This window comes from Heterodontus francisci, chromosome 8, assembly GCF_036365525.1.
Source record: "Heterodontus francisci isolate sHetFra1 chromosome 8, sHetFra1.hap1, whole genome shotgun sequence".
Classification (NCBI taxonomy): domain Eukaryota; kingdom Metazoa; phylum Chordata; class Chondrichthyes; order Heterodontiformes; family Heterodontidae; genus Heterodontus; species Heterodontus francisci.
The window spans coordinates 50,687,802-50,713,973 of NC_090378.1; the positions used below are offsets into that span (position 1 = coordinate 50,687,802).

General features: G+C 43.3%; 1 protein-coding gene across 2 annotated transcripts in view; it reads left to right on the forward strand.

Moving 5' to 3' along the window:
- The first annotated feature begins 10,440 nt into the window (after positions 1-10,440).
- Positions 10,441-26,172, forward strand: part of LOC137372826 (nardilysin-like) — a 168,985-nt gene continuing 153,253 nt past the window's right edge. For both annotated transcript variants that reach the window (XM_068037138.1, XM_068037139.1), the window contains exons 1-4: positions 10,441-10,965; positions 17,388-17,625; positions 24,085-24,166; positions 25,511-25,664. In XM_068037138.1, coding sequence (XP_067893239.1) covers positions 10,793-10,965; positions 17,388-17,625; positions 24,085-24,166; positions 25,511-25,664 — 647 coding nt within the window. In that variant the 5' untranslated portion in view covers positions 10,441-10,792. The remainder of the gene's footprint in view (positions 10,966-17,387; positions 17,626-24,084; positions 24,167-25,510; positions 25,665-26,172) is intronic.

Below are 26,172 nucleotides of genomic sequence, written 5' to 3' on the forward strand. Positions count from 1 at the left end.
ACTCCATCTGCTGGCAATAGAGTGACTGCAATGATTTTTTTCCAAGACTAAAGAAAACTATCACTGTTATGTTTGGATTACAACAGTCTGATTAAGGCGACCGTGCCAAGTCATGAAAGAATGTTTGGCAGACCTTTTCTCATTTGTTTCCAAGCACATATAAATGATATAAATTACTCTTGCATTGTTCCCCACCTATCTATGACACCTTTGTGCTGAAAAAGGCATGTGGTTTATCCAGCTCTTCTCCTGACTTTCTCAAGAGCACACCCTCACCTGACTCTCCCACTGCAAAGCCAAGGAATCCCCTCCATACACTGACTGCCGGGGACGGTTCCCATGGGGCCAAGTAGTCAGTCTTGCCAGTTTTTGGGTGGGACTCTGCAAATTTTATTCAATTTATATTGATGGCAGGTCTGTCATGTCCTGACCTTGTCGGGTTTATTTCCCACTACTGGGCTCCTGTGTGCCTTTCCTGCAACACCCTGTAAAAAATGAGGCCTATGTCTCTGGGTGGTGAAAGACAACAGCAGATGGGGACTTAAGCAGCAGATAGAAGCAGCAGCATCAGGACTCAGGTATGTAGAGGTGCCCATTTTGTTCTAGGGCACGGTGGAAAGAGATGGTAGCAATGATACTGTATGCTGGGGGTGGGATCCAACAGCATCTTCATTATTGGTTAGCTCAAGGTGAGTGGTGGAGGTGGGATGCTGGCAATATCATGCTCAGCCTTGGTGATACTGCTCAGTCAGTTGCGCTAAGGTGGGTTATTCCATTCCCATCCCACTACAGATAAACGAGAGAGGTGCTATTGACAAAAAGCACTCAGCTCCGAGAAACTCAACATTAGAAACTCCTGATCATCGGTTTGTGAAAATTTTAAAAAATCTCAGGTAGCAGAAGTGCATTGGATTGATATATAGCTCTGGCTCCAAGTAATGCTGCTGTCCCACGGACCTATCTCTGAAATCAACTACAGGTCCTGATTGAAGAAGGAGAACTCGGCTGCTGGGGAGTCTCCTGCATGTCAACTCAATGCTCCTGGTGAGAAACCCCACAGCACTGCCTCAGACTTTTTAAAAATTGCTCCAAACCAATAGTGGGCCAATCTGTTTCCCCTGGTTAGAGAGTCTAGAGCTAGGGGTCATAGACTCAGGATAAGGGGTTGGCCATTTAGGACTGAGATGAGGAGAAAATGATTCACTATTTCAAATTTCTATCTGAGAGGGTTGTGGATGCTCTATTGTTGGGATTGTGGTTGATAGATTTTTGGACAGTAAGTGAATCAAGGGATATGGGGATAGGATGGGAAAGTAAAGTTGAGGTAGAGGATCAGCCATGATTTTATTGAGTGGTGAAGCAGGATCCGGGGCTGTATGGCCTAGTGCTGCTCCTATATCCTAGGTCCTTAACACTTCTGCTGTGGGAAGAACCAAAAGCTGCAGCTCTGTGGGCTGGATCATGCCTGCTGGTTCTTACTTGGACAGTGCCATGTTACTATAATAATAGAAAAAAATACTAGAACCTACTTAAAGGCAAATTAAATAGTCCAAAGATCAGAAATAAAATTTACTTTTTTGGATCACTTTTAGTTTTAACCTAAATTGTTCAGGGCTAGAAGTGTCAGCACAGGGGGAATACATTTTTCAATGCCTTTCTAGCTTGGATATTCTGCACCTGCCTTTGCTGTTATCAATTTAAGTTACTTTAATTAGCAAAAAAGTAAATGATCGGGGAAAAAAATCATAACATTTAATTACACCATATTTACCATGAAATTTAAATGAATGCGTAACTTTCAATAGCGCATCGAGCACTATGGCCAGGATTTGTGAGGCCCCCTGAGGTGGGGTCAGAGGTGGGGGGGCATGGAATATTGCGACAGGTGGCAGGAGGGTGACTGGGTGGAGGGCCCCTATTGCCCAGTGATCTTCCCAGGGCGGGATAGGCTGACGATGCCCTTCCAGCCCAGAGGCCAATTGAGGCCCTTAAGTGGCCTATTGATGGCCGATTAAGGGCCTCTTCCCGCCATTGCTGGGATCTTAACTGTGACGAGGGGCCTCCACCGCATGGGGAAGATGCCTTGGAAAATGAGGTGCCCTCTCTGCGGGCTTGGTGGCCAGTCCCTCCTTTGTGAGCAATTTGTGGTCCATGGAGAACCCCCAGCGGGAACAACTAGACCTCCTGGGATCCCCCTCTCTCTGGACTGCACGACCAACCCCACACCTCCATCCAACTGATCTCAGTGACCCCACCTCACCTACCTCTGCTCCGGGGTTCCTGCGCTGGGCCTGGGTCTGAGGCCTTTGCAGTACCAGCACTGGCTACTGTTCCCAGTGGCCCTGCCAATACTGCTGAGTTGCTGGCCCTCTGACTGGCTGGCAGCTCTTGGAAACAGGATCTCCTTCCCTTTAAAGGGCTGTATTTTGTTCCCAGCCCGACCTTGGGATCCGTGGTGTGGGGTGGGGGGGGAGTGGGGGGGTGTGGTGGTGAGTTGCTGGAGAATCAGAGCAGCAGCAGTCGCCACGGAACCCAATGCCAGGATTGCTGGGCCCAATCTTCCCGGGGGCAGGATAGGCCGAGGCTGGCCTTCCCGCCCAAAGGCCAATTGAGGCCCTTAAATGGCCTATTGACAGCCAATTAACGGCCTCTTCCCGCCGCCGCTGGGATCTTACCAGTGGCGGGGAGGGCCTCTGCCTCATGGGGAGGGCACCTTCAAAAATGAGGCACCCTCCATGCAGGCTTGGGAGAGGACCCCACAGGAACCACTGTACACCCCAGAACCTCTCCTTCTGGACTGAACGCCCACCATCACTCCCCCCCTCCCTTTTGCTAGGGCCTTCACGACCGGCCCCGGCGACCCTGCCTCACCTACCTCAGGCAGGGTTCAGCACGTGTCCGTACACGGACACCCGTGTCCGTGGTAAAAAATTTTGAGGTCCGTGACTGGTAATTTCAGGGACGAGAAATTTCCTGTTGGCTTCCTCTTTCCAACCAGAGCGGCTGTAAAAAAAATCACAACCCAGTTTCACAGCTGACAGGTGCTGGGAGCAGGAACAGCAGTTTGTGAACTTTGACAAATTCGGGGTTTTCCGGCAGGTTCCGATTTTGTTTTAAAGCTGGCCAGAAAACCCCGAATATGTCCAAAGTTCAGAAACTGCTGTTCCTGCTCTCAGCAACAGTCAGAGAGAGGGAGAAGGGGAGAGACTTGGGGGAGGGGGAAGAGAGAGGAGAAAGAGGTGGGAGAGAGAGGGAGGGCGGAAGAGAGAGGAGAGAAGGGGGAGAGAGAGGAGGGAGACAGAGGGAGAGATGGACAAAGAGGGGAGAGAGATGGACACAGAGAGGGGTGAGAGATGAACACAGAGAGGGGATAGGGATTGACACAGAAGGAGAGAGAGAGTGAGAGGGGAGAGAAAGAGATCACGATCACTCCTGACAAATGGACATCTATCTGGATTCTTCGCATCGCTACATCATGGGTGCGGGCAGACTTTGACTACTTGTGCAAGCAAAAACAATGCCAGGTATCTCACTAAATGAGAAGAAATGCATTTTAAATTGCACTGTGTTTTGATGGTATTAGGTTGGCTATACACTTTATACACAGATTAACTACCTCCATGTCCATGGCTGATTCAATAACTTTGTTAAATGTGTGTGGTGCAAGATGTTGGTTCCTATCCCTGACCTCGGGTCTGAGGCCTCTGCAGCACCAGCGGTGACCACTGCTGATACTGTTGAGCTGCCGGCCCTCTGATTGGCCAGCAGCTCTTGGAAGCAGGATCTCCGTTCCTAACAAGTGTTTAAAGGAATGGGGATTCTGCCTCCTTAAATTTTGACCCTAAAAGACCAGAGGATCGCTCCGGAGGTCAGAAAAATTACAGAGGAGGGTTATCCCCGTCTTTTCGGCACGATGCCGGGAACCCCGCCTCCTGCATAAAATCCAGCCCAAAGTCTTTTAAAGGACAGGGTTGCTACCTCCTAAAACTTTGATTCAGAAAGACTGGAGGATTGCTCAGGGGGTTGGGGGGGGGGCACGAAAAGGCAGAGGCAGTGTTCTCCCCACCTTTTTGGCTCAGCGCCTGCAGCCCCACCTCCAGCACAAAATCCCGCCCTGTATATTGAAAACAAAATTATAAATTTAAGGAAGAATCCATTATCACAAGCACACATAGTGACCTGAGTGGTTCCCACTGTTCAACTCCCCACCTGATCACAGCAAGTGTATTTGTATTAAGAGTTTAGCCCCTTTGTGTTTTATTTTTTAAATAAACAGACAGCGACAGGTTTTCAAAAACAGAAAATCAATTATTTACTGATCAATACACCTTATCCCGAAATTGTCAGAACAGCATTCACTCGCGCGTACACACACACACACACACAAGTACAAACAGATAGAGAAGGGACAGGTAGGTGGGTTTTAGCGGGGGGAGAAGGGTTAGGGTAAACCTGTTGAATTCTCTTGATTGAAGGTTCTGTTGAAGGTGGTGGGGCATTTCTAGCTCTCTGCTGTATGATGCAGATGTTGGATTTTTTCCAGCATGGCATGTGCTTTCTGGAATGCTAGTGGTTCCAAGTAGCTTCACCTTCAAGGTCAGTCTCTCTCTGTCTTTTTTTAAAAGGTATAACTGTCACTTCTCACCTCCCGTTAGGAGACATTCTGGTTTCTTTCCCATGGTGATCACACAATAACCCAGGATGTGGCTTCTTCACACCTCCTTTGTTATAGAATAAGACATTCAATTCTGGAATGTTTCTATGATAGGTGTGAGATGGGTTTCATTATCACCTTTTGGCTTTGAAGATTTGTTCTTTGTCTTAATCAGACTATTTGAATATACAAAAGGTTAATCCTCTTCTCTTTGGCAGCCATTTTGGACCATTGTTCACTTTTTAAATATAAAGGTTAATTTTTTAAAGACTAAGTCTGATTTTTCATAACCCTTCAGAGTTACTCCATGATTGTTGTATTATTTGCACCACCGATGTGCGTGACACTGTGTACATTTGAAGAAATATTCTGTTGTTTGGTCATGGTTCAAATAATGATTGGCATTTATTTGATACCTCAAGATATTTTTAAATTTGCAACATTGCCGGTCTATGAATATCTGGAGCACTGGGGATGCACCTTTATTGTGCCCTGTTAATGAAAATTGACAGTAAAATAGGAGAGCTGAAAAATGCGAAACAACAATTGCAAAAAGCTTAGAATGTAAAAAGACAAAACTGAACATTGATAGACAACAAGGAGAGCCAGGGAGAAACTGAATGGCCACACTAAAACAGAAATATGATGCCATGTGTTATGAACTCTGGACTTTGTAACATGATCATGTTTTATAAAACTGATTTTTAAAGTTTAAGGTGGAGTCCAAGGCATGAGGTGTTCTCACATCCACTCAGCTTAATGACAAGACAGAATTATTAGCTATCAGGACAACAGGGAACACAGCTGAAAGTTTTTTTTGAAAAACAGAGACTGCAGGGGTAACACCTGAAGAACAATGGGTTTCACCCTCCCAGACTTTCAGATCATAAACAAAGAGTCAGTGATTCTGAGGATGCAAATATACCAGGCAGCTGTTCACACCTGGGAACAATGGAAGGCCCAAGTGGCTCTGTGAAACCAGGCCTCTGCACTTTGCATATTGGAAAAGGACAATAAGCTATTGACGTTTGATATCAGATAAATGTAAACAGATTTTCTGAAGGCAGGCAGGCTGTACATAAGACCAGCAGTAGCAGCTGCATAGCAGGCTGTAAGAGAGGAAGATAAACAGCAGTGGCAGCCTTGAGAGAGAGGGAGCGGGACCAACTGCTCTTGGAAGCCTGATACAGCAAAAGGTTGCGAAGACTTGAACCTGTTTTGAAAGTTGAAGTTTGCGGAGAAGGTAAAGACCAATAGGATCACCTTATTCATGGATGCCCAGGTCGGAAGTGCTTGGAAAAGTGAGTGAAGAGGACATTAATTTTGAAAAGGTCTGGGAGATCCAACCCATTGCAACTGGGAGAAGTTTGGGACTTTTAACCACAAAGATTTCACCATCAAAGAGGACTGTGTAATGTATATGGACGGTGTGAGGTTTTCAAGTATTTTAATAAGTAAAAGAAACTCCTTTCTTTGTAACTTGGGGTATGAACTACTTAATAAGTACTAATTAATTAATGGGGATTTCTTTTGTTTAGTTGTTATAATAAATCTTAAAACGTGAAATCTTGTCTTGTAATTCTTTAATTGATCTGGGGGCTCATATCTCGTATTTATAACATTAAAGGCCTCATTGAGGTCGTAATAAATGTTGGCTGGAATTCTATGCCCCTCAAAAGAGTGAGCTGGTGGCGGGTGTAAAATGGAGTGGGAGGCTCGGGGGGGCCCTTCCCGATCCGCTCCCACCTCCGCCGCCAATTTACGCGGGGCAGCGGCAGCAAGAAATGGTCCACCCGCCCCAGGCCAATCAAAGCCCTTAAGTGATCAATTAACAGCCATTTAAGGGCCTCCACCCACCACCACGGGGATTTTACGGTTGTCAAGCCGGAGGCTGAGGCCTCAGAAAAGCCGCCTGATAAAAGTAGGCGGCCTTCTGACGGCCTGGGGGGGGGGGGGGCCCTCCTGATAGGGCATCCTGTGCCTGATGGAGGGCCGCCCCCAAATCCCCAACCGCCCCCAACACCCAACACACCCCCCAGCCCCTAACTGACCCTCCTTGCCTTGCTGGGGCCCGACCAATTGCCCCCGGCAAGGTCCCAAAAACTTAATTGTTTTCTGGAGCTCCCTGTCATCCTCATTCTTCAGCTGGGTTGCAGTCCCAACAGTGGCCACCACTCCCGGTGGCGCTGCTGGGACTATGAGCTGCTGGCTGGCAGCTCCATTAGGCAGGACTTTCAGCCTCAATGAGGTGGAAGTCCTGCCCAAGACCAATTAAGGCCTGGGGACTGTAAATTCTAATCTGGATCCCCAGGCCCGGCAGAGGTGAGATTGCCACTGACTTTTTGGTCGGTGGACGGCTCCCCCCAGCCCACCGTAAAATTCCGACTGTAGGAATGGATATTATGAAAGACAAGACGGAAGACTGATATTGATATTAGCAGAAAGTAGATTGTTTAAAGTTCATGAAAGCGCATCTTCTAACTTCTAAAAGATTGGAGTTTTGTGGGAATAAAACAAGGAGAAATACAATTTTTTTTGTCAAGGCCATACTGCAAAGCACCACCAAAGGTCATAAAGAGAAGACAAAACAAATCAAAAAGTAGTAGCTAGGCCATGACAAGTTTGACCTTTAAAAGTTTGTGGTTGTAGGTGGTGGAGAAAGACTGAGGATATGATCTATAAGAAAACATGATTTAGATTTGGAAAGGATGTCATAAGTATTCATTTCAATTAAGTGAGAACACAGATTAGAGGAAAAGCTTAGGAGGAACATGAACATTTAGAAACAATGATAATAAGTAAATGTGCATCACATAGATTAAGGTGAGAGAAGAATTGCCTATCAGGTGAGAAACTTTATCTGATACTCTATGCAGGATTATGAGAGGTTCTAGAGCTTCCACAGATATGCAATCCTTTTTCAAATTTGGAACAAAATCCGCCTTCTGGGAGTTAAATTATTTTGTTTGCACTGATGTGTGTCATGCTCGAAGGGCTGAATGGCCTACTCCTGCTCCTATTTCTTATGTTCTTATGTGTCTGACGTGTGTGAAATTCTGTCACCATGTTAAAGAGTTAATCTACACTAATCTGTACTATTTCTGTTTGCCCAATAATGCACAATCTCTCCCCATAGGGACACATTCAAGTCCATTCCAGAGAATGTAGGCGCAGGTTGGTAGAGTCAAGCCTTAGGAATTCTTACCTGTGCATAAGAGTGCTGTTGGAGGTCAACTGGCTAAAACGGCGCAGATTGCCAGTAAAGGGTGCTAGTAAGCTTCCTATCGATTGGGTAGTTCTGCCCCCACAGTCAATTGGGCCATTGGCTTGCAGAATTATGCAGCGTGTGCAGGCATTTTCCTTCATTGCAATCTCTACCACCAAGGACACAGCAGCAATATCACAGGAACACCATCACTTTCAAATTCCCATCCTAGTCACACACCATCATTCCTTCATTGTTGATTCATTAGTATCTTCAAATTCCTTACCTAACATCATTATTGGAGTGCCATTACCACAAGGACTGCAGTTTAAGGAGAAGGCCAGGCACTACCTTCTCAAGGCATGGAGAGATAGGTAATCAATGCAATGTTGCCAGCATTAGGGGAGGTCGTGGTGTAGCGGTAATGTCACTGGGCTAGTAATTCAAAGGCCCAAGTTAATGCTCTGGGGACATGGGTTTGAATCCCACTACAGCAGATAGTGAAATCTGAATTCAATTAATAAATGTGGAATTAAAAAAACTAGTCTGAAACCATGAATTCATTGTCGATTGTTGTAACCCATCTGGTTCACTAATGTCCTGTAGGGAAGGAAATCTGCTGCCCTTACCTGGTCACCTACATGTGACTCTAGACCCACAGCACTGTGGTTGACTCTTAAATGCCCTCTGAAATGGCCTAGCAACTCAGTTCAAGGGCAATTAGGGATGGGCAATAAATGCTGGCCTACCTAGTGATGCCCACAGCAAATAAAAAATATCACCTAGATCCTGAGAACAAATATAAAAAGGCTGAGTTTCCTCACCAACAAAATGATATGTATCTGTAATAAAAACAGAATGTACAGGAAATACTCAGCAGGTCAATCAGGCAGCATCTGTGGAGAGAGAAGCCGAGTTAATGTTTCAGGTCTGTGACCCGAACCTGCAGTTCTGATGAAAGGTCACACATCTGAATGAAACATTACCTCTGCTTCTCTTTCTCCACAGATGCTGCCTGACCTGCTGAGTATTTCCAGTACTTTCTGTTTTTATTTCAGATTTCCAGCATCTGCAGTATTTTGCTCTTATTGACATGTATCTGTTTTCAGCATGGTGTAAAAACTTACACAGGCCAGCTTGCATTGTGTAAGCCATGTGAAAGTTCTAGACATCAAAGTTCAATGCCATATACAAGGCTTACTGACAAAATCTTTATGTGGGGGGTTTTAGTTAAGAGATGTACCAACCAAAGGGGTCATTTCCCTCTCCAGGGGACTCAGTGTCTTATATCAGTATACCCTAGAGTTCTCCTTCCTTGAAACTGCTTCCTTTTTTGCCAATCTCATAGCTTGGTCATACATTTTTCACATGGACCAAAGCAAAGGAAGCTGTACTGTGCACGCCTGGGAGTTTTGAATCATGCAAGAGAACTGGACACATGTATTCAATGCCACAAGAATTGAGGTCTGTTAAACAATATTGAGAGAGGAAATCAGCATATGGCACAGGAAGGAAATCAGTCTTATAGAATCATGGAATCATAGAAAGTGGCGGCCGAAAAACAATCCACCTATTCTAATCTTCTCAGAGCTTTCATTAGCAACTGTACTTTTGGTGTTTCATGTTGGGAAGTAAGCATCCAGTATATATATTTTTAAAAAGTTAATGTAGATGCTGATAAGGTTAAAGGATGTAGGGTGGGCTCATGTGCAGCATAAAAAACAGCACAGACCAGTTCCACTGAATTGCCTGTTTCTAACTCAAAAGCAAAATATTGCAAACGCTGGAAATGTGAAATAAAACAGAAAATGCGAGAAATGCTCAGCAAGTCTGGCAGTATCTGTGGAGAGACAACCAGAGTTCATGTTTCAGGTCGATGACTTTTCATCAGAACTGGAAAAAATTAAGAGATGTTACAGGTTTTAAGCAAGTAAAGAGGCAGGGAAAGGGGGGGGGGGGGGGGAAGAGAACAAAAGGGAAGGTCTACCATGGGATGGTGGGCAGGAGAGAATAAATGACGAAAGGGATGATGGTGCAAAGCAAAAGGATATATTAGGATAGTAAAGAAACAGAAGCTAGATGCAGAGGAGCTGTAAGTGGGAAAAGCAAATTCATCACCAACACCTGCCATCCCAAAACAAAAAGGCAGAGGTTATGATCTGAACTTGTTGAAATCAATGTTGGGTCCGGGAGACAGTAAAGTATCTTATGGAAAGATGAGGTGTTGTTCCTCCAGCTGACGTTGAGTTTCATTGCAACAGTGCTAAGAGGCCAAGGACAGTGAGGTGGGAGTGAAGAAATTAAAATGGCAGGCGATTGGAAGCTTGGTTGGGAGACCCGGGGGTTGCTGGTCAGACTTACCGACTGACCTGAGGTATTGCACCTGTTTCTCTGCTGTACAACCTGTGTAATTCCATAAGGAATTCCTCTGGGGGAACGGTAAAGACACGCTGCGCCACCTCTCAGCCTTTCAACCGAACATGATAGTCACGACCGATGATTGACGTGCAGCGGAACCGTACAGAATTGTCGCTTTATACAAAAGCACCAATCAGAAGGAAGCAGGCGGGACCACCCCTCCTTGGACCAGTTGGTTTGGTGGAGCGGTGTGGACGGTTTACTGATCCGCGAGGAGCCGACTATCTGTGGCCTAGTGTTTTAATTAGATATCATCTTACAGCCAGGGATCAGACCGCAACAGCCATTTATTTACTGCCGGGGGCTTATTTATTTACATTACGACGGGCTTGGTTACATTTTGTAAACGGTCTCTTGCAGCATTTAAACCGTTTGCAAGTTTGACCGGCTGGACGTTGTGGTCAAGGCCTTCAGCTGGTGGTAGCAGCCGGTGCTCGCAGGTCGCGTTAGCAGTATCCGCCGGATCGGCCGCGTTGCGCCTCTCGCCTCTCTGGGCTGATCGGCGGGGCCTGGCCATGCCTGTGAGGAACAAGTCTAAGTCGTCGAGCAGAGATTCCTGCCAGAGTGTAGACACCGGGACGGCGACGGCATCAGCGGATACCTTGGAGCAGCAGGAGGAATTTAAACCCGAGAAAAACCAAAGCGATCCGGACATTGTCAAATCTCCCAGTGACCCCAAAGAGTACAGGTAAAGTCAGCCTGGCGAACACCCCCTGCAGCCATGCTGCTCTCCCAGGGGTTCTTACTTCTCTCTTCCAGAAGGGTATTCTCCTTCTGCATCTGAAAAGAAAATCAATTTTTTCGTTGATTTTTAAAAAGCATCTGAAGAACGAATTACACCCTAACATTCATGCTGGGGATGGGGGAGGTACAATATAATACCTGACGATCCCCCCCCCCCCCCCCCGGAGGCTGCTTACATGGGAAAGTTTTGTCATTTGGGAATAACCAAGTTCTGGGAGCAAGATGCTGACTTGTTTTCAGCTGGGGTCGAATGCATTTGGTAGCATTCAATATATCACATGGACGTGTAGTGACTGTAGTGCAAGCAAACGTAGCAGTGTATAGCAGGATTCCACAAACGGCAATTCTGAACTATTCTTTCAGCCAGGGTAGAAAATTGGTTACTTTCCACTTGCAATTACAATTCATTTTTTAAAAAAAGAAACAGTGGTATTGGTGGAAAAATAGTTGTCAACTCCACAGTGTGAGACTAGTGATTGACTATAACATTTATGAAGAGACTTTGAAGAAATGATTTGAGAAATTCGAATGTCTCTAACATGATCAGTATCTCCAAAAGTAATGGCTGACCTTACAATTTCTTGAGAGTTCAGTTGTCTCTTAGCTCATGACTAGCAGAGACCAGCAAAACATTTGCAGTCAAATTAGCATCTTTATGGCAACAGTATTTCTTTAAATACAGGATTTCTAGTTATTCTTTCACCAAAGACTTTAATGTAATCAAAACTTCTCCTGGAGAAAGTTGCATAAAGCTGATAATATGTAAAAACAGGCCTAGGATATAAATACAAATTTTGTCAAGAGTGTGGCCTTGTGACTTGTTTATAGCCATAGAATATGAAAGTCTAATTAGGAACTGTTTTCTCCTGAGTTGACAAGGCAGGTTTACATCTGATGGATTTAATATTATTCGAGGAGTAAACATTCTATTTCCTTGAAATCTGCCTTTTATAATTTCATCAATCATCAAAGAAAAAAGCTTCTTAACTACCAGTCTTGTTCATGACAAAGTCTTTGTTTAGAATTCAACATTATAACTGCATCTTCCTTGAGTCTAAGTTTGTGTCATGGCACACCTGTTGGAGTTAAACTGTGTTATCAGCCAACTTCACCCCTGTCTCAGCTCATCTGCTGCTGAAACCCTCATTCTTGCTGTCGTTACTTCTAGTCTTGACTATTCCAATGCACTACTGGCTGGTCTCCCACATTCTACTTTCAGTGAACTTCGGCTCATCTAAAACTCTGCTGCCCCTGTCTTAACTTGCACCAAGTCCCATTCCCCTATCACCCTTGTGCTCGCTGACTTACATTGGCTTCCAGTTAAGCAACCTTGTTTTCAAATTCCTCTGTGGCCTCCACCCTCCCTATCTCTGTAATCTCCCTCCAAGATATCTGCGCTCCTCCAATTCCGGACTCTTGTGCATCCCTGATTTTAATTGCTTCACCATTGGTGGCTGTACCTTAGTTACCTAGGCCCTTAGGCCTGGAATACCTTCCCCAAACCTCTTCACCTCGCCATTGTAAATTGCCCCTAGTGTAGGTAGGTGGTAGGAGAATTGAGGGAAGGTGGGGATGTGGTAGGGAATATGGGATTAATGTAGGATTAGTATAAATCGGTGGTTGATGTTCGGCACAGACTCGGTGGGCCGAGGGGCCTGTTTCAGTGCTGTGTCTCTGACTCTATGACCCTATCTATGATGGTTCTATTTTGTTGCCATATTACTTGATAGAAAGCAATAGATCCATATTGTTAGTGCTGTTACTGAATGCCTATAAATATTCGTGTCATAGGTGATACTCCTCCATACGAATGTGATCTATATTGTTACAATGCAATTGATCTTCAGAAGAAAGTCATACCTTTACAGAGCTTTGCAAAGAAATGTGACCCTTATTGTTACAGTGCTATTGCTCCAACTGAGTGTAATAGGTCCATATTATTGTAATTTTTCTTAAACTGCAGAATTTTTGTCAAATTTCTTTTGACTCAATGTATCGCAGAAAAGATACTGAAGTGATGAAAGTGCATTATTCTGCAAATAGTCTGATGATGCTACAAACTATAAGCAAAGTTCAAACAGCTTGTCAGCCTTGAATTCTCTGACTCCGGAATGGAAGCTTGTTTATGTATGATAGACTGGTCTTTTGGTGCAAATTGACAGAATTAACATGAAGGGATTCAGTCTTTCTAGGCAGTGCATGATTTAACCTATACCCCTAATGAGATAGTTGGTTTAGGTGACCTGCCCCTAAGTTATTTGGGCCACTTGCGCTGATTTCAAGTTCCAAATATCAGACTGTTTATATATAATGATTTGAATTAGAGTCATAGAGAGATATAGCACCGAAACAGACCCTTCGGCCCAACGAATCCGTGCCGACCATCAACCACCCATTTATACTAATCCAACATTCATCCCATTTTCCCTCTCACATCCCCACCTTCCCTCAATTCTCCTACCACCTACCTACACTAGAGGCAATTTTTACAATGGCCAATTTACCTATCAACCTGCAAGTCTTTGACATGTGGGAGGAAACCGGAGCACCCGGAGGAAACCCACGCGGTCACGGGGAGAACTTGCAAACTCCGCACAGGCAGTACCCAGAATCGAACCCGGGTCGCTGGAGCTGTGAGGCTGCGGTGCTAGCCACTGTGCCGAAAGAAAGCTGGACATTTCTTATTCAGGGCAGGCTGGTAGCAGAGCTCATGAAGCTTATGCCATGCTTCCTGAAGAGGCTTCTGCAGATTATGAGATGGCAAAAAAGGCTATTCTGGTCTGCGTATGAGTTAGTCCCTGAAGCTTATGGTCAGAAGTTTAGGAACTTACTGAGATTGACTGGGCAGACATATTTAGAATTTGAGAGGGTGAAGCAAATGAATTTTGACCGTTCGATACGGGCATTAAAGATAGAAACCAAATATGAAAATCTTAGAGTTTAAAAACTCCATTCCTTCAATAGTGAGAATTCGTATAGATAATCTGAAAGTTTTGAAAGCTAGGCAAGCAGCAGAGATTGCTGATGATTTTGAGCTTGTGAATAAGCCAACCTATTTTGTCCGTCACCCCCATAAACCCAAAAAGGATAGAAAGTGGGAGAGTGAAAGGAAAGCAAGTAGCCAGGGACAAGAAGGAACAGCTGGGAATGTCCCAGGATCACCACCTCAGGTCAGAAAGGAAGGTGCTGAGGGTAGAAGTGACTTTCGCAAGCCGAAGTGTTACCGTTGCAACAGAACAGGTCATCTTCGTTCAGAGTGCTGGAAATTGCGAGGTAAACCCATAGGACTTGTTGGGGTATGCAAAGTTAGTGCAGAGGAAAAGACTCTGATTGAGAGTATAGCAGACCAGGCTATAGCTTTAACGACAGCTGTGAATGTGAAACCAGATACTAAAACTAAGAGGAGTGTAGAGGTTAAGAAGAAAATACCTGAGTGTTGGAATGAATTTTTGTCAAAGGGGAGAGTAATTCCATTTCCTGTAAGTGCAGCAGGAAAACCTATCATTATACTCAGCGATACGGGAGCAACCCGAACACTCTTGCTGGGGAATGATATGGGGTTTCCACCAGAGTGGTTCTCAAATTATGGTGTTCTTGTTCTTGATTAATTAAACACTGGGTACCTTCAGGGGCTGTTTAAAAACCTAGGTGGTATGAAGCTACTCTACGAAATACATTTGATCATTGTTAGAAGGTGAGTTTTTGTAAATTATTGTATCCTAGCATTCAGCCAATAAAGTGCCTGCAACACCATAACCCCAAGTCAAATTGATACAACAACACAAGCCAAAGACTTGCAGGTTGATAGGTTAATTGGCCATTATAAATTGCCCCTAGTATAGGTAGGTGGTAGGGAAATATATAGGGACAGGTGGGGATGTGATAGGAATATGGGATTAGTGTAGGATTAGTATAAATGGGTGGTTGATGGTCGGCACAGACTCGGTGGGCCGAAGGGCCTGTTTCAGTGCTGTATCTCTAAACTAAACTAAACTCTGTTTGGGGTATAATGGGGGGGAAATAAACTGGCTTTATATAAAAGTATGAATTGCGTGCATAAGGAGATAACAGCTTCAGTCTTTGTCAAACCAGCCTTACTTTAATGCCATGATTTTATTTAAGATGAAACAACCAGCTGCTTACTGACCAGACAAGCTGTTGGAAGTAAAATTAGTCAGACACTGATTTGCAACAGAAGCGTATCTTGTTTTAGCAGACTTGTTCCCTTTTACACTGCCCCAATTATAAATTGCAAGAATTGGGCGGCACAGTGGCGCAGTGGTTAGCACTGCAGCCTCACAGCTCCAGCGACCTGGGTTCAATTCTGGGTACTGCCTGTGTGGAGTTTGCAAGTTCTCCCTGTGTCTGCATGGGTTTTCTCCGGGTGCTCCGGTTTCCTCCCACAAGCCAAAAGACTTGCAGGTTGGTAGGTAAATTGGCCATTATAAATTGTCACTAGTATAGGTAGGTGGTAGGGAAATATAGGGACAGGTGGGGATTAGTGTAGGAATATGGGATTAGTGTAGGATTAGTATAAATGGGTGGTTGACCCATGGGCACAGACTCGGTGGGCCGAAGGGCCTGTTTCAGTGCTGTATCTCTAATCTAATTAATGACAAACAGTTTTCTTATTTTATGTTAATCAGTTTTTAAAATATGAAAATGGAATAACCTGTACAAATTATTTAGCTCTTTTTATGATAACATTGGCCCTATATAAACTGACAAAATAACAACGAGGATAATAGTGCTCGCTGTTATCTATGCACAAATGCTACAGTAAGTTCAGGCGAGGGCAGATAGGTGATTAAATGTGGAAATCTAAAAGTTGCTGTCAGAGATGCACTGCTCTGCTGTTAGCTTTTCAAAAATAGCAGCTTGCTGTACACTGACCAATCAAATGCATCGAGTGGCTTTAGATTCCTGAACTTCATGGTAGATAAGTAAACTCGTTAAAGGTCGGCTCAGGTCTGCAAATGAAACCCGACCCGAGTCCGACAGAACCACATCCGACCCCAGCCCGACCTGGCCCGAGTCCTTTCATTTTTTTCCTGCGCCCGACCCAATCACTGGAATGTTCAGTTAACCTAGCTTCCGTTTTTTGCTTTTTAAGCTTGTGCAGATAAGCAACAAAAACTGTAATTGGACTTGAAAGGTTGTTTAAAAAGTACATTAAGATTGTAGCCACATGCCGGAGGTGGTGATGGCGTGTCTGACCTGACCCGACCCGAGCCCGAATGCTGGACCTGGAAGAGTGACCACACCCGACTCGAACCTGACACATGTCGTCTGGTTCGGGTCAGGTAGCCATGCTCTAAAAGTCGCCACAGAAAATTAAGTCAAGTAGTTTCAAATAAAAGTTCCCTTTTAATGATGCAATACCATTAATTGCTTCCAGCCAACTTCTCTAGCACTGAAAATTAACTGCTACAAACATGGGGGTCTCATTCTTTTGAGGTTTTAACTTTTCCAAATTTAAAAAAATATATAAAATTAAAAATTCTTTTACATTTTTTCTGTCTCTTTTTGCTCTCACTATTTCCTTCTTTCTCTTCCTGTACCTGATTTGGCATTGAATTCACTTACTCTAATTTGCAGTTCAATCTCAGTCCCTGCACTGTTAAATCACTATCCTTCAATCTGATTGGTTAAGGAGATGCACAGTTGCTTTCCCTGTTCTTTCAGATCCCAGATGCCCTTTTCCCTCACTGCAGTGTTATCAGCTCGCACCTTCAGCAACTTGCAATGCAAAACATCATTGCGATTAAACAGGCAAGGAAGGTCTAACTAACAGTGGATGCTGTTTGTTGCCCTGTGGATTTCGCCAGTGGATCAGCTACCACAGTCCCTCTCCACATCTCCCTCCAGAGTGTCCGTTCACTTGTGAACAAGGAAGGTCCTTGACATCCGTGAACTCATTGTGAACAATTCCATCAACGTCATGTCCTTGAAGGAAACCTGATTGAGGAGTGATGATGACTTCCCACCTGGCTATACCTTCCACCACTTGCCCCGCCCAGAACATCAGAGTGGAGGTGTGACTCTTCTCACCAAATCGTGCCTTGGTCTGTCTCCCTCTATGCGCAAGGCAGCGGGATGGGGATGAAGTGACTCCTTGCACACTTCAACACTAGCCTGATAAAAGTGGACCAAGCCACGGGGAAAATACTTGAACATAAAATCTCAGCATATGAATAAAAAGAAAATGTGACTGTAGCAATTATAAAATGAAATGTGTTTAAGAACAAAGATCACAATAGATTTAATAATGAATATTAACACTTCTATATAGCTCTTCTGGTATAAAATAAATTTTTTGTATGAAAATATAATTTGTTTAAGATATGTTTTCAAAATATATTTCAGATATATCAAACTGGAAAATGGTTTAAACACACTATTAATTTCCGACGTGTCCACTGGTCGAGGAACAAAGTCTGATTTGGCCATGCAGCTTGATGAAGAGGAAAGTGATAGTGATGACAGTTCTGAGAATTCGTCAGGTGATGATTCTATCGAAGAATTTCTAGAGGATTATGATGAGGGTGAATTTGGAGACTTAGCTGGACCATGTGCTGGAACCAAAAAAAATTCAGAAAAGCAGGTAAAGACTTAGTTCTCTTTTTTTTTGCATTGAACCATACCAGTGAATCTTCACTTGTACTTAACTTTCAATGTCACTGCATTGTGAAAATCCACATCCATGACCAGAAAGAACCAGTAGCACAATTATAATCTGTTGATGTGCAGCAAGAGGTGCTGCAGATAATTATGATGTCATTATCACAAGAAGCCCATGCAGTTTTAAAGCACAAAACTTTGTAACAATGAGTAACTCATATTAAGTGCATAAATATTTTATTTGGGACGTTTAGGATTATCTGTCAGTTTTATAGAATACATTGTGTTACGTTTGTTCCCATTTGCAAGTAGGAGTGCATTATGCTGCAATGTTGCTTTGCACTGTTACAGTTATGGTGTAATTGTGATCTAATCTGATACTGGAGTAATGTGGATTGAGACTCCCTTAGGGACAGAGTTCCACTCTGCTTCGTTCCAGAGTCAGCATGCGCCTAAACTCTGCATTAGCTCTACACAAGTTTAGTATTGGTGCAAAATGAAAACCAGTTTGTACCCTTACTAAACTTGTAATGTTAATATACCCCAAGATGAACAATTAACCTGATCCCATGGACTCTGCCAGCAGATCAGCTATCACTGTCCCTCTCCATATCCCTCTCCAAATCTCCCTCCAGAGTGCCCGTTAAATTGTGAATAAGGCCCTGCCATCCATGAGCTCATTGTGGATGATTCAACCTGGCTATGGGGTGATGACACCTTTTCCCCGTAAATTAATCCTTCCCGCTTGGCTGTACCTTCCACCACTTGCCCTGCACAGAACATCGCAGTGGAGGTGTGGCTCTTCTCACCAAATCACACCTTGGTATGCCCCTTCCTGGTTGGCCCACCCAAGTACCACTGAAAAGGTTCTTACCAAATATATCTTCACTGCTTTCCCCCCTCAGCCTCTGCACAAAGTATTTTCCTGTCCTTGGTGATTTCAACCTCCATCTCAATTCACTTTTCTCTCTTTCCTTTGCGTTCACTGAACTCCTATCCACCTTTAATCTCTCCCTTCCTATAAGGCCCCCAATCCATAGTCATGGCCACCCTGTTGACTTGCCATCTCGCGTGGCTTTGCTACTCCCATTGTGCCAATCACAGATAAGGATATCTCTGCTCACTTCCTTGTATCATTCTCCACCCACATCCTTTTTCCTCCTTTCAACTCTACTTCCTTCTCTGTCCATCCCTGGAAAAAAACTTCCCCTCAATCCACTTAAAAATACACTTACAAAATCCCAGCTATCTAGTCTTTGGCCACAATTCACCACAACATTTCTGCAGCTACCGGTCTGCTCAACCACACCCTCACCTTCATCTTTGATAGCCTAATTACCATTAAAACCATTACTCTCTCATCCTGGCTGTTCCCCTGCTTATGGCTTTCATCTCTGTTCCCTTAAATCCACGGGGCACAGACTTGAACAGATCTGGCATTTATGGTTTAGCCATTCACCACCAGATCTGCTTGAACCACGAAAGGCACTATATAGTCTTGCTCTAGTCTTTTTTAATTCATTTTCGGAATGTGGGTGTCACTGGCAAGGCTAGCATTTATTGCCCATTCCTAATTGCCCTTTGAGAAGGTAGTGGTGAACTGCCTTCTTGAACCACTGCAGGCAGTGGCGGAGGCACTCCTAAAGTGCTTTTAGTTGTGGAGTTTCAGGATTTTGATCCAGTGACCATGAAGGAATGGTAATATGTTTTGAAATCAGGATGATGTGTGTGACTTGGAAGAGAACATGGAGGTGATGGTGTTTCCATGCTGCCCTTATCCTTCTAGTTGATAGAGGTCACAGACTTAGTAGGTGCTGTTGAAGAAGCTTTGATGAGTTGCTGCAGTGCATTCTGTAGATGGTACGCACTGTTTCCACAGTGTGTTGGTGGTGGAGGGAGTGAATATTTAAGGTGGTGAATGGGGTGCTAATCAAATGGGCTGCTTTGTCTTGGATGGTGTCGAGCTTCTTGAGTGTTGTTGGAGTTGCACTCATCCAGGCACATGGAGAGTATTCCATCACACTCCTGACTTATGCCTTATAGATGGTGGACAGGCTTTGGGGAGGCAGGAGGTGAGTCAGACGCACAGAATAACCAGCCTCTGATCTCTTGCATCCACAGCATTTATGTGACTGGTGCAGTTACGTTTCTGGTAATTGGAGGATTCTGTGATAATCCCAATGAATGTCAAGGGGATAATGAAATAAAAACAAGAAATGATGGAAATACTCAGCAGGTTTGGCAGCATCTGTGGAGAGAGAAGCAGAGAAACAGATGCTGCCAGACCTGCTGAGTATTTCCAGCATTTCTTGTTTTTATTTCAGATTTCCAGCATCTGCAGTATTTTGCTTTTATTTGAATGTCAAGGGGAGTTGGTTAGACTATTTCTTGGAGATGGTCATTGCCCAGCACTGGTGGAGCAAATATTTCTTGCTGCCTTTCAGCTCAAGTCAGAGTAATGTCCAAGTCTTGCTGCATGCAGGCATGGAGTGCTTCATTATCTGAGGAGTTGTGAATGGAACTGAGCACAGTGCAATCATCAGCAACATCCCTACTTCTGACCGTCTGATGGAGGGAAGTTCATTGATGAAACAGCTAAAGGTGGTTGAACCTAGCACATTGCCCTGAGGAGCTCCTGTTGTGATGTCTTGGGGCTGAGATGATTGATCTCCAACAACCAAAACCATTTTCCTTTGTGCTAGGTATGACTCTAATCAGTGGAGAGATTTCCCCTGATTCCTATTCATTCCTAGTGATTTCAATTTTAATAGAGCTCCTTGTTGCCACACTTTGTCAAATGCTGCGTTGCTGTCAAGGGAAGTCACTCTCAACCCACCTCTGGAATTCAGCTCTTTGGTCCATGTTTGTACCATGGCTGTAATGAGGTCTGGAGCCAAGTGGCTCTGGCAGAACCCAAAACTGAGCATTGGTGAGCAGGTTCTTGGTAAGTAAGTGCTGCTTGAAACAGTGACGCCTTCCATCACTCTGCCAAAACTGCTCACTATTCCAGAATCATCCTGGAATGTAAAGACAACCTCTGGCTTGTTTTCTCTGCAGCGAACTGTCTTCTTAAACGCGTTTCCCTGTCTCCTCCACCCTCAGCTCCAATAAAAAGTGTGAGCAACTCGAGGACTTCTTTGTCACTGAGATTGAGAACATCGAATTGGCTGCCTGTAGTTTCTGTCCTATCTTCCTCTCTCTGAGCTCATCTTGTCCATCAGACCTACTTCCTGCTCCCTTAATACCATTCCCACTAAACTGCTGACCATCCAGCTTCTCTTCCTGGCTCCCATCTTAGTTGAAATTGTTAACTGTTCTCTCTCCTTGGCTACTGTCCCCTTCTCCTACAAATCCGCCTTATCATCCCTCTCCACAAAAACACAACTATTAATCCCTCTGTCCTTGCAAACTTCAGGCCCATCGCCAACCTTTCTTTCCTCTAAAGTCCTTAAACATCTTGTTATCTCCCCTATCCGTGCCCATCTTTCCCAGAACTCCATGTTTGAATCTCTCAAAATCACTTTTTCATCCTGCCAAAGTACCAAAATGGTTCTAATCAAAGTTACGAATGACATCTTGTGTGACTGTGACAAAGGGAAACTGTCCCTCCTTGTCCTCCTTTACCCATCTGCAGCCTTTGATGCATTTGACTACACGATCCTCCATTGTCTCTCCTTGTTGCCCAGCTGGGTGGGAAAGCACCCACCTTGTTCCATTCTTATCTATACAGTCGTAGCCAGAGAACCACCTGCAATGACTTCTCTTCCTGCTACTTCTGGTGTCTCCCAAGGATCCATCCTTGGCCCCCTATTTCTCATCTATATGCTGCTCCTCAACAACATCATCTGAAAACATTGTGTCAGTTTCCACATGTAAGCTATGAAATTCAGTTTTACCTCATCACCACCTCTCGATCCCTCCACTGTCTCTAAATTATCAGACTGCTTGTCTGACATTGTATTGGATGAGCAGAAATTTCATTCAACTAAATACTGGGAAGACCAAAGCCATTGTCTTTGGTTCCTACCACAAACTTGATTCCCTACCCACTGACTCCATCCCTCTCCCTGACACCTATCTGAGGCTGAACCGGACTGTTTGCAATTTGGTGTCATATTTGGCCCCGAGTTAAGCTTTCTACTATTAAAAGCAAAATACTGCGGATGCTGGAAATCTGAAATAAAAACAAGAAATGCTGGAAATGCTCAGCAGGTCTGGCAGCATCTGTGGAGAGAGAAGCAGAGTTAATGTTTCAGGTCAGTGACCCTTCTTCAGAACTCCTACTTCAGAAGCTTTCTACTATGTCTGCACCATCACTAGGATCTCCTATTTCCACCCAACTCCATCCTTCTAAGCTTGACCATTTCAATGCACTCCTGGCCAGTCTCCCTGTTTGACCCTCTCTAAACCTGAGGTCACGCAAAATTCTTCTGCCTGTGTCCTAACTCACACCAAAAGTCCTGTTTTCCCATCATCTCTGCGCTGGCTGACTGATGTTGGTTCCAGTTAAGCAATACCTTGATGTTATTCGCATCCATGTTTTCAAATCCCTCCATGGCCTCACCCCTCCGTATCTCTGTAATCTCCAGCCCCACAACCCTCTGAAATATCTGCGTTCCTCCAATTTTGGCCTCCTGGGCATCCCTGATTATAATCACTCCATCATTTGTAGGTGTGCCTTCAGCTGCTAAGGTGTTAAGCTCTGAAATTCTGTCCCTAAACCTCTCTGCCTCTCTTCCTCTCTCTCTCCTCCTTTTAAGACACTCTTTTAAACCTACCTCTTTGACCAAGCTTTTGGTCATTGGCGTTGATTTCACTTTATGCGACTCGATGTCAAATTTTGACACCGCTCCTGTGAAATGTCTTGGGATGTTCTACTACGTTAAAGGCGTTATGTAAATACAAGTTGTTGTTATGAGGCAAAATTGTGATTTCTACATGGTGATACATAACTATCTTTTGTGTGTGCTCTAGCATTTTTATGATTTGATTTTTACATAAATCCTTTGCCTTATGTCTGTCCAGTGGCTAACTGCTCTGTTAAATCCACCGTACAGATTGCATGTTGATACAGATGTTTGAATCTGAAAAGTTGGGAAATTATTTATTTTGTACTGCACTGAAAGTAATAAATTGTATAGCACTCAATGTAGGGTTAAGCTGATTTCCAAATAGTGAAGATGTACTTTGACATACATTCTACCATTGTATTTTGTATAAAATGCAAGATATAAATAAAGTATTTTCATATTTGTGATTTTTCTCTCCATGTGGCATATACTAATCATCAATGACTTGTTGCCTGGGCTCTGCTTGTAGTTTTGAACCAGCTGTTAGGAGATGTGAGTGAGTGATAACGTGAGTCTTGTCTAATATTTTTTCTCTTCTGCCTAGTATCTTTCTAGCTTTTCACCTCCAATATAGAAATTGCATAGATAAGATTGTCATTGATGAGGTTTAAACTTCAGGATTAAGAATAGAACAGCTACTTTTTAAATGTTTTCAATACAGCAGCTACAGTTCTATCCCCTGGACTAGTTTCAGTTGTCTTGGTGGGGTTGGGAGGTTGGTGGTCAGAGAGGATTTTCTCCCAAAATTGGCTCGGCTTTATACCTGTTATTATCTCTCCCAGGAAATCGCATGGTTTTGGGTCGGTTGCACACTGCGTATGTATTGTGATAAGTAAGGTATCCCAAATGTGTGGGACAGGCTGGGATGGACCAAAGGGTCTTTTCCTGTCTGTCAATGTTTGTATATAATAATTGCTGTCCCAGGTCACCTGCTGCATGTCTTTCTTCAATTAGAATTGTGATTGGCAAAGAAAAGGTATACATTTCTGTGATGTAGGATTTATTCTTCTCCATTTATCCCACAAAATGGAGCACTTTGTTTTAATGTAGTGCTTTATTACCTGATGAGAGTGTACTATTTTAAATGCTCACGGAGGTAAGGTATTAAACTAAATCATTAAAGTTGGGAGTTTGTGTGTTCCAATGACAGGAGATATTGTACTACCAATTGTAATATTTTTTGATGGAATATTTGCAACTATTTTAAACTGAAAGAAATGCAGGACCAATATCCCATTTTTTTTGAGCAGTTAAGTATTTTTGGTAGAAGCAGACATGATGGGCTGAATGGCCTCCTGTGCTGTAAATTTCTGTGATCCTATGAAATCTGTGGTATGTATGTACTGCAGCAGGGAGAGGTAGAATGTTGGCTTGTTGATCTTCCATTTAGCATCGTCCAAGTTGCTGCAGGACAGTTTCTACACTTGGAAGGAAAGTTGTGAAAGCATTACACACCATCTCACAGCTGGTTTCAGAGCAACATTGGCAGATGTCTAGGGTCAAGCTATCTGTCTCTTCTAGTGTCACAGGGAAGGGGAAAAATAATTTTATTCTTACAACTAACATTTTCTAACGACATTCATTGTTCATAGTCAGCAGCTGCTCTTTGTGTTGGGATTGGAAGTTTTTGTGATCCCGATGACCTTCCAGGACTGGCACATTTTTTGGAACACAGTGAGTTAAGTCTGTTTATAATCCAACTTTGTTATATTTGGAGCTAAACCTTTAAATACTACCCTGGTGGCATTAGTTTGTTAATGCTATCATAGTTGATTCCGTCTGATGCAAGCCTTAATTTGTGTTGAATAGGTTACCATTTAATATGAGCTAGTAGCTCATTCGAAGTAGCTCTATATTTTTTGTGTAATGTTTGTATTGGCAAGTTGATATCAGATTTGTTTTGCACAAACCATTCCTTAAATTTGTGTTGATCTGCAGGGGTCTTACTGATATCTTTGGAAAATTAAGGTAAATGTAATTTTAAAATATTTTGGTTGAATGTAGAGTAACCAAGAGTACTTTCTTGTGATAAATGTATTTCTTAAATTTTATGTTCTCAACCAATTCTCTCCTACCTTCTCCTGAAGGTGTTGGCTGCTTGCTAGGCTTTGAAGTGCCAACATAAACCCGATTAACAATCTGCCAATACAAACATAATTTTTTTTTGCTGATCTGCCAACCTCTCCCCTAGATCTCTCCATCTTGCAATGGAGCTGCACTCAACCTGCTCAGTAGCTCCGTTGCCTCGTCCTTCAATGACCTCCTCCTTCCCTAACTTCTGTATTCCAGCAAGCATCCTCTCCTCCCTAACTATGGTCTCCTTTTCAACTGCATCTCCCCCACTGCACCTTCAGCTGCAATGGCTAGACACTTTGGAATACTCTCCTGAGTCTCCTCTGGTACTTCTCAAAAGCTACCTCTTTGATTTTGGTTACCACATTAAACCATCTTTCCTTCCATCATTACTCTGTACTGTTATTTTCTGCTTCATGAAGCACTTGAGGACATTTTATTATAAAAAAACTATATTAGTGCAAGTTGATGTAAAATACTGAAGTTAGAAGCAACATTACAGATGTAATTGTGGGAAAATATATTTTTATTAGTTAAGTCTTTGATTTCTCTGTCCTCCAAATTATTACTTGGAATTTTGACCTTGTAATAGCTGACTTGCCACTGTCGCAGTTTTTGGCATGCTACATTGATGTCACGTTAAGACTCAACAACAAAACAGTAATTTAATTTTGAGTTACATTTATAGTTAGCATATACAGTATAGAACAGGCCATTCAGCCTAACTAGTCTTATGCTGGTGTTTATATTCCACACAAATCTCCTCTAAGAGGTTATACAGCAAGAGTACAATTTTAACTGGAGGGAATTTAATTGGCCCCTGCAATGAAATTGTTTTTTACTTAACAGAATATTACTTTATATAATTTGAGTTATTGCTGTTAATCATAGGTATTCTGTTATCTCAGTATTTTGTTTTCTGCATGCATTTGATTCTTGTTGCAGTGGTCTTTATGGGGAGTGAAAAGTATCCTGATGAGAATGGATTTGATGCATTCCTGAAAAAACATGGTGGTAGTGATAATGCATCAACTGATTGTGAGCACACAGTATTTCAGTTTGACATCCAGAGAAAGTATTTCAGGGAGGCCCTTGATAGGTAAGTGTGTATTCAATATCTTCTAAGACCTTTGATGTACAATGCTATGATTAAGGATTAAGTTTATCATTTAACACCAACGAGAATGCTGCTGATATTTCCTGGGTCACTAGGGTAGCATTAAGCAAAGACAAGTGGCCCACTAATGGGAGGGCAAGAACATTTGGCAGGGATTCAATTTTTAGTCACGCTAAAGCATTAATCAAAGAGCAGCACTAGCTATGACTGTGAAGTAGCTAATGCTCACTCACATATCTTTTCAGCTGTAGTCTACTTTGTACTGCTAAGGAAATATGTCAAGTTAGTATAAGATGTCCATTGGGCTTCGATGACCACCTAGTTATAAAATACATATTATTTGACATTCTGATGGAGATTTTATGCTAGCCAAGCTTTCAGGAAGAAACTGTTGGTTCAGGTTATCAGAAGGTCACTTCTAGGTTTTATGTATTCTGTTTGTGGAAATTTGATAACTGGATGATAGGTCGATTCTAATCCTACTTTCTCA